A 13,016-nucleotide genomic window follows, 5' to 3' on the forward strand; every position below is an offset into this window, starting at 1 on the left:
TCTTATGGATTCCTTCTTTTTTTTCCTTGATACTACTATATGTCTTACCCTTCACTACTAATGCTGCTACTCTCCCCACAGAGGTTACTCATCACAATCTCATTTCCTAGCTTTTGAGCTTCTTGAATTTCTAAAGAAAAGACTGAGGTTGATTGTAAAAACAAATAAACAGACTGCAAATATCCCATTAACTGGAAAACTTTGTACCCTCTGATGTGTAATCCCTTTGACCTTCCATAAGGATCTGAAGACCTGTCTTGACCAGCTGGCCTGGCACCCCAACAGGAGTGTACCATTCTGGAGGTGGTGACTGAATTAAGACTCCCATCTCTCCCCATGAATTTTGTGTTCCCTTATTGCCCATCATTTAACACAGGAGTCTCCAACCATGATAACTTTAAGTTTAGTGGGCTTCAATTTTTAGAATTTCCCAGTCAGCTTCGCTGGCTGTGAAATTTGGGGAATTGAAGTCCACCAGGTTTAAAGTTGCCAAAATTGGAGACCCCTGCTTTAACAGTATTGATTACTGTTGTTATTTTTAGCCTTATTATTATGTAATAGTTTTAATGGTTTCAGGCAGCTAGGAGTTGTCTCTGGGCAAGATAGGCAGCACATAAATTTAATGAATGAATAAATAAATAAACAAACTACAATATGTATCTCTTTGAGAGTAACAAATACTTCTGATAACCAAGTACAAATGAAGCCAAGAGCCAATTCACTTAATTCTTCTAGCATAACGAAACTGATTTTTTTTCTTTTTTGCTTCAATGGATACTGTCAACATATACTGCTCAAGAGCTTTGGCATCAATTCAATTTATAAAAAAATACAAATGCATGTGTTTGTGTTCAATTCTGCGATTTAAAAAATGTGCAAAGAAATTAAAATGATATAGGACTAATGTGCTGATTCTATATAGATAACAAAATTGACGTTAAGCAGCTCCAGATTCTCCACAAGTAACATGTTTACCCATCAGAGTGTGCTATTTGTGATTTTAATCATGGGCTGTTTAAAAATTCTGGAGAGAGTTTTCGAGAGGAATAAAGTGATCATGAATCACTGGACTAAATCCTGATTTGTTTTCCTCTCTTTTTAGTGGCTCTCATTTTGTAACTCAGTAGATTAGTTAAGGCTTGAGTGGGATAGAAAAACAAATTAGGAATAAGCAAAGTCCATTTGATTGACCAGATCACAGGGAATCAATCAAATAAACAAACCATGCATATTCACCGGTACAGCATGGTAGTCTACAGTGGCAGTCCAGCTACAAATGATGGATTTAGCACTAAAATAAATTATGGCTTGTTAACTGATCCTATTTGGACACTAAAAAATATACCCATTTATGACCTAGCATTATGTATGTACCTGGACTAAACCAAGTTATTTTTCAAGCCACCACCATCTAACTGTACGTCCATACCGTCACAAAAATACTTTATTGGGTTGAGGAAAAAATATGTGAAGGGGATGTCAGAAAGAAATTAGCTGACCTAGAACCCAGGGAATTAAATTAAATTAACTCAAAACAAATCCAGTTTGCATAGGATTAATTTAGTTGAATCCATCATATGAACCACTTAAATAAACTGTTTTGCAAATACAGTTCTCCAAGAAAGAAACTGATAGAAACAATAGCTCAAATCAAAAAGACTTTTTGTTTGCAGAATTCACTGCCAAAACCAGATAGCAAAGGACATACTGTACATCCCAAAATTTTAATTATCTAAATGCCATCTACTGCTACCCAGATAGCCAATAGGGTAAAAGGTCAAGGAATACCATTGGAATGCCAACGCTTTCCTAATGAATGGCTTCATTAGACCAGAAATTAATCTTCAACGAGAAGTGATTGGCTATTTTAGTTATTTATTTTGGCTATTTATAAGGCAAGATGATATAGTGTTTAGTGCAGTACTGCAGGCTACGTCTGCTTGCTGCTGGCTGGCTGCAATTTGGCAGTTCAAATCTCACCAGGCTCAAGGTTGACTCAGCCTTCCATCCTTCCAAAGTAGGTAAAATGAGGACCCAGGTTGTTGGGAAGCAATATGCTGACTCTGTAAACACTTAGGCAAGGTTGTAAAGCACTGTAAAGCAGTATATAAATCTAAGTGCTATTGCTATATGGATTGGACATGACTTTGCCACTAACAACAACAGCAGACTCAACTCCACCCCCAAATCTGTTCCCCAAATGATTTCTTCTGACCCAGGCAGCTGGACTGTACACTGCCTAAACTGTTGAGAAATAAAACTGACTGGGTTAGTGCTGGATTTAAATACAGTGGTACCTCTACCTAAGAACGCCTCTACTTACAAACTTTTTTTAGATAAGAACTGTGTGTTCAAGATTTTTTTGCCTCTTCTCAAGAACCAATTTCCACTTATAAACCCCGAGCCTCCAAAACTGTAACTGGAAAAGGCAGGGAGAAGTCTCCGTGGGGCCTCTCTAGGAATCTCCTGGGAGGAAACAGGGACAGAGAAGGCGGGGAGAAGCTTCCATGGGGCTTCTCTAGGAATCTCATGGGAGAAAACAGGGCCTCCACCCTCCCTGTGGTTTCCCCAATCACATGCATTATTTGCTTTTACATTGATTCCTATGGGGAAAATTGCTTCTTCTTACAAACTTTTCTACTTAAGAACCTGGTGACGGAACGAATTAAGTTCGTAAGTAGAGGTACCACTGTATGTTGTAGGAATAGAGCCCATATTTCGCTCAAGGACAGAAGAACGGTAGATGCTAAGCAAAGACTTACATATAAAAGGCTTGACACTGCTGTGGATATGTTTGTGCTGTTTGAGGCCCGAAGAAGTGGCAAATGTTTTACCGCACTCTGGACAAGCATGCGCACGGGCTCCAACATGCTGCGAACGAATGTGCCTCTGGAGGTTGCTGGGGTCTGTGAAAACCTGCTAGGAAATGAGTACTGATTAAATTTGAATGAGAGTTGAAGGCAAACAGTTGAAGAAGAAAAAAAAATCACATTTGATCTTAAGACCCTTCTGGAACCAAGAGACATTTAATGAGGGAGAAAGGGAAAGGGTTGTTTTGTGGATTCAGTTAAATCAGCAAGTCAGAAGATGGGAAAGGTGACCTTGAGGTCATGTCTATGGTTATTCATTTAAAGTCGCGTCAAGACCATTTAAAAGTCATGGCTCCCATCCAAAAAAATCCTGGAAACTAATTCTGTAATAGAGCTAGGGCCTTCTTGCAGCAAATTGTCAATATTCACAAATCTACTGTATAGCTCTCTGGGTCCTTAACAGGACGTGCAAATAATTAAATTAATACTCAGGTGGTCTCACCCACCTCCATGGATCGAATTTTCTTCCTCTGTTTTGTTAAGCAGAGAAACTGAAACACAAGGTGTCCTCTGTTCTATCCGAGGAATTTGCATACTCTAGCTCTGATTGGATAACAGCATCCATTTGAATGCCAGCCGTGATTGGGTAACAGCGGCTGCCACCAGTTTTAAATGGCTGTCAAAGCTGCACCTACCCTGTTGAATTGTATATAAATAGAGCGCTGTTTATTTTAGGCCCATCTTTTGTTACTCAGCCTGTTAGTGTTCACTTGATGCCGTTCCAGTTAATTGCTAATAAAACCAATTCAATACGTGTCCGGCTTGTGTACCCGATCTAACATTGGCAACCAGGGTACGTAAACCATCTCATGTGCTAGAACTGGGACCAAAATTCATGTTGAGAAATTTGTTAGGTGACAAATTTTATGACCTTTCTTGTCACAGTTGTGGATTGCAGTTGTTAAATTAGTAACACGCTTGTGGAGTGAATCCAGTTTCCCCACTGGTTTTGCTTGTCAGAAGGTTGCAAAAGGTATTCAGGGGACCCCGAAGTTAGTTGTCAAGTATCTGAATGTAAATCACATGACCATGAGGATGCTACAACTGTCGTAAGTGAAAAATGGTCCCTTTATTCAATGCCATTGTAATTTTGAAAGGCTTAGTAAGCGGATTGTTGTAACTTGAGGGCTACCCATACTGGAAGATCAGCAGTCTTTTCTATAATTTGGACTGTGGTTCTCTAAGGTACAAAGGGATTTGGCCCAACTATCTATTGCAGTCTTGTTTCTCTTGTTTCTCTTTCACTGAATTAGAAAGCATTATCCAAAGTTATCTTCAGTTCTAATCCTGATTTGATGAGATTTACTCTCTTGTGGATTTGGGACCTCAACCGTATCATCTCCTCTTCCTCATCCTCTTCCTCAATTTATCCTTTTTATTATTCTGATGATTCGTAATGACAAATCATTAAAAGTTAAGTTGCCGTCATTGATGTATAGTATATGCTTAATATATGTGGAATTCGAATTTTTGTTTTGTAATATCACACATTAATTAACTTAATTAGCCTCAATATCATTATAAAAAATGTTATGCCAGAATATGTCAAGAAGCCAAATACAGTATATGAGTTTCAATTTTAACACCAATTGTCTTGATATTCATACTGCGGCACTTCTGTTGATATAATCAGTTCATTAGGAATTAAGCATTCGTTTGTCTAAATTACTATCATTACATTTCATAAATTAACAGGGCCTCACTTACGACCGTAATTGAATTTGGAATTACTGTTATAAGTGGCGTCTGCAGTTAAACAAATCCTTGTATGACTGTTATAGACTTTATAATCTTTACTGAGGTGATTGTTAAGATGGTGTGACAATTGTAAAGTAACTACTTCAGATATTAAGCGAACACCATGTTAGTTAAATGAAACTATTGTCAGCAATGGCCATTTTTTTTGCAAGAACTAAAATACCAGTTTCTAGCAAGGAATAGAAGCATTGTAAATCATGCTTAATTTGACTGTGGGATGTTGTAAACATCTATTAATATGGGTCAAGGGGAGCAGCCATTGGCACTTTGAATTTGGGAGTAAATATCTTTTTGGGGTCCATTTTAACTTTGAACAGTCACTAAGTTGCTGGTCGTAAGTCAAAGACTATCTTACATACATGGCATCTTTTTAGCAAACTGAATTAAAGGCTATTGAACCTGGATAGGCCTCAGATAAACTGTCCCATTTTTTTTTTACCAAAAAAAATGCACAATACATCAGATAAAACTTTACCTTCAAAATTTGTGACCTCAAGGAGAAACCTCAGTCCCAGACCTTTTAAGGGCATTTTACCTTTTATTATGCAGCCATGGATCATTCATACATAAGGAAGCATTTCAACTCTACTCTCTTGAAATGAAAGTGGGATAGATTTTGCATCTTTTTTATCTCATATGTGAACCAGAACAAAAAGTATATTTTAATATCCATTTTTATTAAATTCTGAGATGCTTTATTGTTTTAAACCTGTGAAATATTTAATATCTGTACATCAGAAAAGCGCATGTGTTTTATTTTAAAACACACATGAACTTTCCTGCATAATAAATAAAAGAAATGGAGCAAAGCTACAGTGAACATAAAATCAGTGAATAATGTTGAACTATCTTCACTTGAAACCATCATATTGCAAAGAAAGTTGAGAACTGGTCTATGAGTTGCGCTCAAAAGGACACTTTATGGATTAGGATAGATTTTTTTCTAAAGGTAATCAAATACTGTACTGCATTTGATACATCAATGAAGTTGTTTACCATGCATTTCAGAACTAAAGGCTGTTCCGCCTCCCCCCAAAAAAGACAACTGGACTTTGTTTTTCTTTGAAGACGTTTCATTTCTCATCTAAGTTTCTTCACTTCAGACTGAATGGTGAAGGATGGAAGGATTTATATTCCTTGCAGTCATCTGGGTGTTAGCATTCCTTCTGAGAGTTCTTGAAGCTACCTTGAGGTTATCTGTGCCCTCCAGGTCACCTGAGTAGTGCAAATGGGTGTGGAATCTTCCTGGAACAGCTAAAAGGGTGTTGTAAACAGGAGATACATGGCAGTATTGGGTTGCTACTGGCCGCGGTATGGGTAGCAAAAGTTGAGCTGGGTGCGCAGCTTTGGGTCTCTGGCGCATTAATGCCCCAGCGTGTTTTTGCTTTTGTGCATGCACAGAAAGAAAAATCTTGCAAGAGGACGTGCATACATGAAACTTTGCTGATTTTTTTTGCTTCTGCGCATACATGGAAGCAAAAAAATAGATGAAATTTCATACGTGTGCATGCACAGAAGCAAAAACACGGTGGGATATGCATGCGCCAGAGACCCGAAGCTGCACGCGCAGGACACCGGTAGTGGCAGTAAGTGCAATCGGCCCCTGATAGGTGGTATCATATCTTTCCCCCACCATTGAGAGAAGGCTGTTCAGTGGTGATGTAGACGGCCTCTTTGACCCCTCTTTCAAAACAGAGGTCTTCTCAAAAGCCAGGATGCAGATTTTGCTGTCTTCAAAAGAGTGGCCTATTGTCCACTTGAACAATTTGATCAAAAGAAAGGGAGTCAGCAATTCCAAGAAGGTTCCCTGCTCATTTGCTTTATTCAGGTGACCCAGAAGGCACAAATTAACCTCCAAGTGGCCTCAACAACTCTCAGAAAGAGGACTAATGGCCAGATGACAGTCATTAGCAGTCAGGCGGTAGGGAAAGCAAGTAGAATTCTTGGCTGCATAGATAGAGGTATAACAACAGAAAGAGGGAGATTGTGATCCCGCTGTATAGAGGAACGCTGGTGAGACCACATTTGGAATACTGTGTTCAGTTCTGGAGACCTCACCTACAAAAAGATATTGATAAAATTGAACGGGTCCAAAGACGGACTACAAAAATGGTGGAAGGTTTTAAGCATAAAACGTATCAGGAAAGACTTAATGAACTCAATCTGTATAGTCTGGAGGACAGAAGGGAAAGGGGGGATACGATCGAAACATTTAAATATGTTAAAGGGTTAAATAGGGTTCAGGAGGGAAGTGTTTTTAATAGGAAAGTGAACACAAGAACAGACACAATCTGAGGTGAGTTGTGGGAAAGATCAGAAGAAACGTAAGAAAATATTATTTTACTGAAAGAGTAGCAGATGCTTGGAACAAACTTCCAGCAGACGTGGTTGGTAAATCCACAGTAACTGAATTTAAACCTGCCTGGGATAAACATATATCCATCCTGAGATAACATACAGGAAATAGTATAAGGGCAGACTAGATGGATCATGAGGTCTTTTTCTGCCGTCAATCTTCTATGTTTCTATGTTTCTATGATTACGAGGAATATAAATCCTTACATCCTCCACCATTCAGTCAAAACTAAAGAAGTTCTTAGATGAGAACAGAACATCTTCAAAGGATCTAGTTGCTTTTAAGGAGGAAAAAGCACTTTTGGGCAAGCGGGGGTCTCCAGCAAGCACCCGTGCAACTCTGAGCAACATTTTGCTTCTGCGCATGCGCAGAAAGAAAAATCTCGCAAGGGGACATGCATGTGAGAGAGATTCTGGCTTTTTTTGCTTCCGTGCATGCGCAGAAGCAAAAAAATATATGCAGAAATCTCACGCATGCCTCCCCTTGTGTGGTTTTGCTTCCTGTACATGCACCAAAGCAAAATCTCATTAGGACACATGCACTGGTATGATGGCATCGACCATACCAGTAGGAACTCGCTGCTGCTTTTGGGACAACCACAGGGGTAGGCTACTGCCCGGACGAGGGGCAACACAGTGGTTTAGTGAAAATGGAGCTCCACCCCAGAGCACCCAATTTGCACTGAAAGATATTGAAAAAAATGCAGGGCATCCTGCTTAAGCCACCCCCACAGTATGGTAGTAAAAAATTTGGTAGCCCTTCCCTGGACAACCATGACCTGGATGACTGAGAATCTCCACAGACATTGCTATTATTCTAAATACTTCGAAGCAGAAAACCTCCCAGGTATCCTTCAAATTCACTGTACCTTGGCGCAGTTTTCACATTCGTAATGCTTCCCGCTATCGTGGGACATCTGGTGACGTATCAAGTTTGATTTCCAGTTAAAGGCCTTAGGACATTGGTCACACTTATATTCCCGCTCTTCTGTGTGGGATAGCATGTGCTTTTCCAAGCTGTAGAGGTATAACCAAAAGCCGCTATAAGATTGAATCAGAATAGGAATATTTTTCTCTATTACACCCAGGAAAAAAAAGTTATTTCAGTTCAGAGAACTGGGGGGTGGGATCAATCAGAAAATAATAATGAATCTTAATAATTTTATTGGGAAGTTTCTAACATCTTTATTTTTTTTAAAGACACATTTTTATTTATGATTTTAGTTTAAAATAAAGGGGGAGATGAAGAATTATTAAACAAAAGAGAAGGAAGACATTCCTGAATCATCTTTCATAATTATTTTATTATTATAAAATTTTATAAACAATTCTTTAATAAAAGTTCTGCTTTAAGATTAAAGGGGGGGGGACCCCTTTTTAATTGTTTGAATCACACTTTTAATTCTACATCATTGGAAACCTTTTTGTGTCTTGGTGTGGATAAGAGTCAATTTGGAGTACTGTAATGGTTAAATTTTTAGACTTGGTCTGGAGACACCCAAATTTGTGTTCACCCTCAGCCATGGAAGTTCATTGAATAACTTTGGGCTAGTCAAGTCTATCAATCCAAACTGGCACACAGGATTTCTGTTAGGGACAGAAAAACAGATCCTCAATGAAGGTACCTTGAGATCCTCAAGAAAGAACAGGAGAAAGATGCCATACACTCAACCATTCAATCATCCCATATGGGAAAAAAGAATTGTTTGTTATGTTTTATTTCTTTTCTTCTTGTGAACATGTTTTAATTAACAGGAGGTGGACATAAAGACAGCCTCTAAAAAACGTTATTCCATTTTCATCATACCTGTCTGATTTCCTTTATCCAATCAATCCAGGCAAAAAATAATATTTTTATATCAACATGTAACATCATCTTATTTACCTTTTAGATTGTGCTTTATTTTAGATTGGCATTAGAATATCTTTGCAAATGATTGGGAGCACTAAAATAGATACAAAAAAAAACTGGAGCGGTTTTTATTGTATCTGTTTTAGTGCTCCCAATCATTGTTTACTATTAAAAAATCTTTTTCGTGGAAAAGTGAATATGCTCTTAACAAGCTAATGAACAATGAACCTTTTCTTGCTTTCATATTCATTCACATCTCAAAACTCCAATCGGTTATATTTAGTTACAAGTCAGGATTCTCACCTTATTTAATATTACTGTTGTTTTCTTTTAAAATCAATCATCTGAAATTTATTGTCACCTACTCTTTATTATTCCATTGATAACTCATGATATGTTCAATAAGATCTTTCTTATTAATTACAAATGCCCCCAAGCATATGTGCTTGTCCCAGCAATTCCATCTGTGGCTTAAAAAATAGAATATTTTCTTCATACCTTTCTGTCTTGAATTGTTTCTGTCATGTATTGGCTTTTAAATAATTTAAACGTTTTTCAAAGGAGCTGCCCTGTTTCTCATTTCTCCCTTTTCCTTATGGGAAAAGTATGATTTCTCTTCTTCTGATTTTTTTTCCTCCCGCTGGCCTTTGTTCTGAGCCTTTAATACCCTCACTGGCTTTCCCAAAAGAAGAGAGGGCTTTTAAGCACAAGAAATGTACAATAATCATCCATCTGTTCTGCAAAGTCCAGACGTCTCTCCTCAAGGTTGCATTTTTGTTAGCGATATGCAATTTCTAGCAGTTGACGTGCTCATACTCAGAAGAGACTTCTTTTCCTGAAAAATCAGTTTTCATTTATACTCCAACTTTCATTCCACACTCCAGTTTCATGATGGACAAGAACCTAAATTACTTCCCAGGTCAACGATACCCCCAAACCTCAAAACCTGGGATGTTATTTATGAATTAATGCAATTGCTGATACTGTTCTATAAGGAAGTCTTCTCAAAAAATTACTTTTTCCCCTTTCTCCATACATCAACATTAGATGTCTACAATCCTAAGTACTACCGATTTGCAATTGTGATGTAGCCACAGGAAAAGGGAAAGAATTATGGATTATCTCCAAACATTCAGCTGACCTTCTTGAGAATTCTCAGTCCTGTGATCAATTGATCCAATGCCTCTTAAAAGGGAATAAAGGGGTGAAATATTACAACTCTTTCCCATTGCATTTTGCAGACTGATCTGTGAGACCCTGCTTTTATATTGCTCTAAGGCAGTGATTTTCAACCTTTTTTGAGCCGCGGCACATTTTTTACATTTACAAAACCGTGGTGCACATTGAGTGGGGGTGGGGGTGGGGGGCTAAAAAAGTTTGGACAAAAAAATTATCTCTCTTTCGCCCTATTTCTCTCTCCATCCCTCTTTCTCTCTTCCTTCTTTCCTCCTTTTTGCTCTCTTTCTCTCTCCCACCTTCCCTCCCTCTCTTTCTCTCTCTCTCTTGCTTTCTTTCTCTCTTGCTTTCTCTCTCTCTCTATTGTTTTCTTTCTCTCTTGCTTGCTTTCTCTCTCTTTTGCTCTTTCTTTCTCTCTTTCTCTTTCTTTCTCTCTCTCGTTTTCTTTCTTTCTCTGAGCTTCACGGCACACCTGACCATGTCTTGCGGCACACTAGTGTGCCACGGCACACTGGTTGAAAAACACTGCTCTAAGGTATGGTGGCTTACTGGTCCTTCTGGGGTTCTGAGTTAGGATTGTTACAAATGATTGTAAAGAATGATTAGGCCCATCTATTACCCTGAGTTTTCCAAGAAAGGAAGGGCTTAGCATATGTTCAAAATGTTCAGTAGGAAATATTTGCTTCCCACCAGTCTAACTCTGTATTTGGATGGTAATCGCTTGCCCAATTATTTTCTTAATCAATAGAACCATTTTTCATATTTGCTCATTGTGAGATATTGGACTCATTGTTTTGATAGGACACATAACTATTGCCCAGAATAAGTGACTGAATGTTATGAGATATTTTGATTATATTTTTAATATCGCTAGTCTTTGTAAAGACTAAATATTTATATAGTTGCTATTAAAATACCATTAATAAGTTTTTCAATATCTATCATTTTATATAAATGCTATAAAACCATGATTTAATTCATCAAAAGGTGCCAATTGTTTTTCTTAATATAGCAATATTTTAGTATTTTGTATTAAAATTACACTGAACAAATACCACATTTAAAATAGTTATATTATGATGTCTCATTTAAAAATGGGAAAACTGTTTCTGTTAACTCAGATATTATTTTTAGCCATGAATTTAAACACAATGCACAGATCATTTACTTAATGACTAAAATGAGATATTTTTAATTAGGTGACTGAACTAAACCCATATTTATCTTGATTAGAAGTATTCTCTAACAAGGTGACACTCTTCACAAAAAGAGAGTGCTGAGACACATAGAAAAAATATTAGATATACTTTGCTCTGCTTCAGCCTTCTTTCTTCTGTCTAAAAAAACCTAACACATGGAGGGACCTTATATTGAATAAATCCACTGACTTAGATAATTACTGAATCATGTAACTAAGGTTTGGGCTACTAAATCTGGGTTGCAAGTATCTGGACAACTACTAGACAGAATGTCAGCCTTCCCAAGTGGACCACACAAAAATTCAATCAGTTGAGCTAATTATACTTTATCATACACCTACATTAACAAAAACTTGGAAATTTAATAGTACAAATCTCCCATCATCCTTTTTATAGTCTGAGAAATTATGGAGGTTTGTTTCTTAATCTCTTTCTCTAGCCATTATGCAGCTGCAGGCTATACTTTCTATTATCTGATTATTCCTAGGTAGCATTTCTTTCCCCAATCTCCTATTTCTGCATATCAGAAGGAACTTCAACAGAGAAAAATATCTGATTTTTGTTTTAAACCAGGCATTCTCAGGATGATAAATTTGATATTACACCTCAATATTATAGATGTGGAAGCTATCTTAAGGGCCATCCAATCCAAATCAGTGCGGATACTTAGATGCTCAGTGCAACTTATTTAACATATGACTTCCAACCTCTGTTTTTAAAACTTCCAGCAAAGGAGAATGCACCATTCTCACATAGCAGCAGCTCTGTTCATATGATAGAATATGATAGAATAGAATAGAATAGAATAGAATAGAATTTTATTGGCCAAGTGTGATTGGACACACAAGGAATTTGTCTTGGTGCATGTGCTCTCAGTGTACATAAAATAAAATATACATTTGTCAAAAATCATGTGGTACAACTCTTAATTATTGTCATAGGGGTCAAATAAGCAATGAAGAAGCAATATTAATAAAAATCTTAGGATATAAGCAACAAGTTACAGTCATACAGTCAAGATGGGAGGAAATGGGTGATAGGAATGATGAGAAAAACTAGTAGAATAGAAGTACAAATTTAGTAGAAAGTCTATGATAGTGGAAAACTAACTTTTGACATGTTAGGAAGCTATTGTTTACACATGGTTTAAAAAAAAAATCCCCAGTCCCTACCTTTGCATATCAGAGAATACTTGGTCACACTCTTTGCATTCCTGAATGTCATGAATATCGTGGAGATCATTCTCCTTGTCAAGTTTTGGCTGAAATTCTTCATCCACCATTGAAAATGCTGAGTGGGGGGTGCTGCAGGGAAATTTCTGATGGTCTACCAGTTCTGCTTTGGACTCAAAAAGCTGGTCACACTCCTCACATCGATACTGACGCTCCTCTGCAAATCAAATGAATTGAAGTTCACAAAGGATTTCTGCCAATTGAGAAGGACAAATTTACTGTAAAGGATAGGGAGTTTCTGGTGTAAATACTTGAGAATCTGCTAACCATGAATGTCAGGAGCCATCTCTTCATGTAAATAATTGTCGGTCTTCATGAACAGAAGGAGCTCTTCTCCAGCTTCAATATCTCTTACTACTCTGTAGTATATCTGAAAGACAAAATGGCAGATGAATAACCAGGAAGAACAAGCAAAGAGAAATGGAGAGAGAGAGAGAGAGAGAGAGACAGACAGACAGACAGACAGACAGACAGACAGACAGACAGACAGACAGACAGACAGACAGACAGAGACCTTCTACAAATGTTTGGCTGCAATCCTAAATGTAAGCAAAATAAATAAATAAAAGCTATA

General features: G+C 37.6%; 1 protein-coding gene across 17 annotated transcripts in view; it reads right to left on the bottom strand.

Moving 5' to 3' along the window:
• The window catches only part of MECOM (MDS1 and EVI1 complex locus), a 732,881-nt gene that overhangs the window by 48,195 nt on the left and 671,670 nt on the right, over window positions 1–13,016 (bottom strand). For 9 of the 17 annotated variants that reach the window (XM_070753600.1, XM_070753598.1, XM_070753587.1 and 6 more), the window contains 4 exons: window positions 12,710–12,812; window positions 12,383–12,599; window positions 7,853–8,000; window positions 2,763–2,916 (listed from right to left, as the gene is read on the bottom strand). In XM_070753600.1, coding sequence (XP_070609701.1) covers window positions 2,763–2,916; window positions 7,853–8,000; window positions 12,383–12,599; window positions 12,710–12,812 — 622 coding nt within the window. Of the gene's footprint in view, window positions 1–2,762; window positions 2,920–7,852; window positions 8,001–12,382; window positions 12,600–12,709; window positions 12,813–13,016 lie in introns of all 17 variants that reach the window. The other 8 variants (XM_070753599.1, XM_070753597.1, XM_070753585.1 and 5 more) reach the window with 1 other exon arrangement.

Source organism: Erythrolamprus reginae, chromosome 5 (assembly GCF_031021105.1).
Source record: "Erythrolamprus reginae isolate rEryReg1 chromosome 5, rEryReg1.hap1, whole genome shotgun sequence".
NCBI lineage: Eukaryota > Metazoa > Chordata > Lepidosauria > Squamata > Dipsadidae > Erythrolamprus > Erythrolamprus reginae.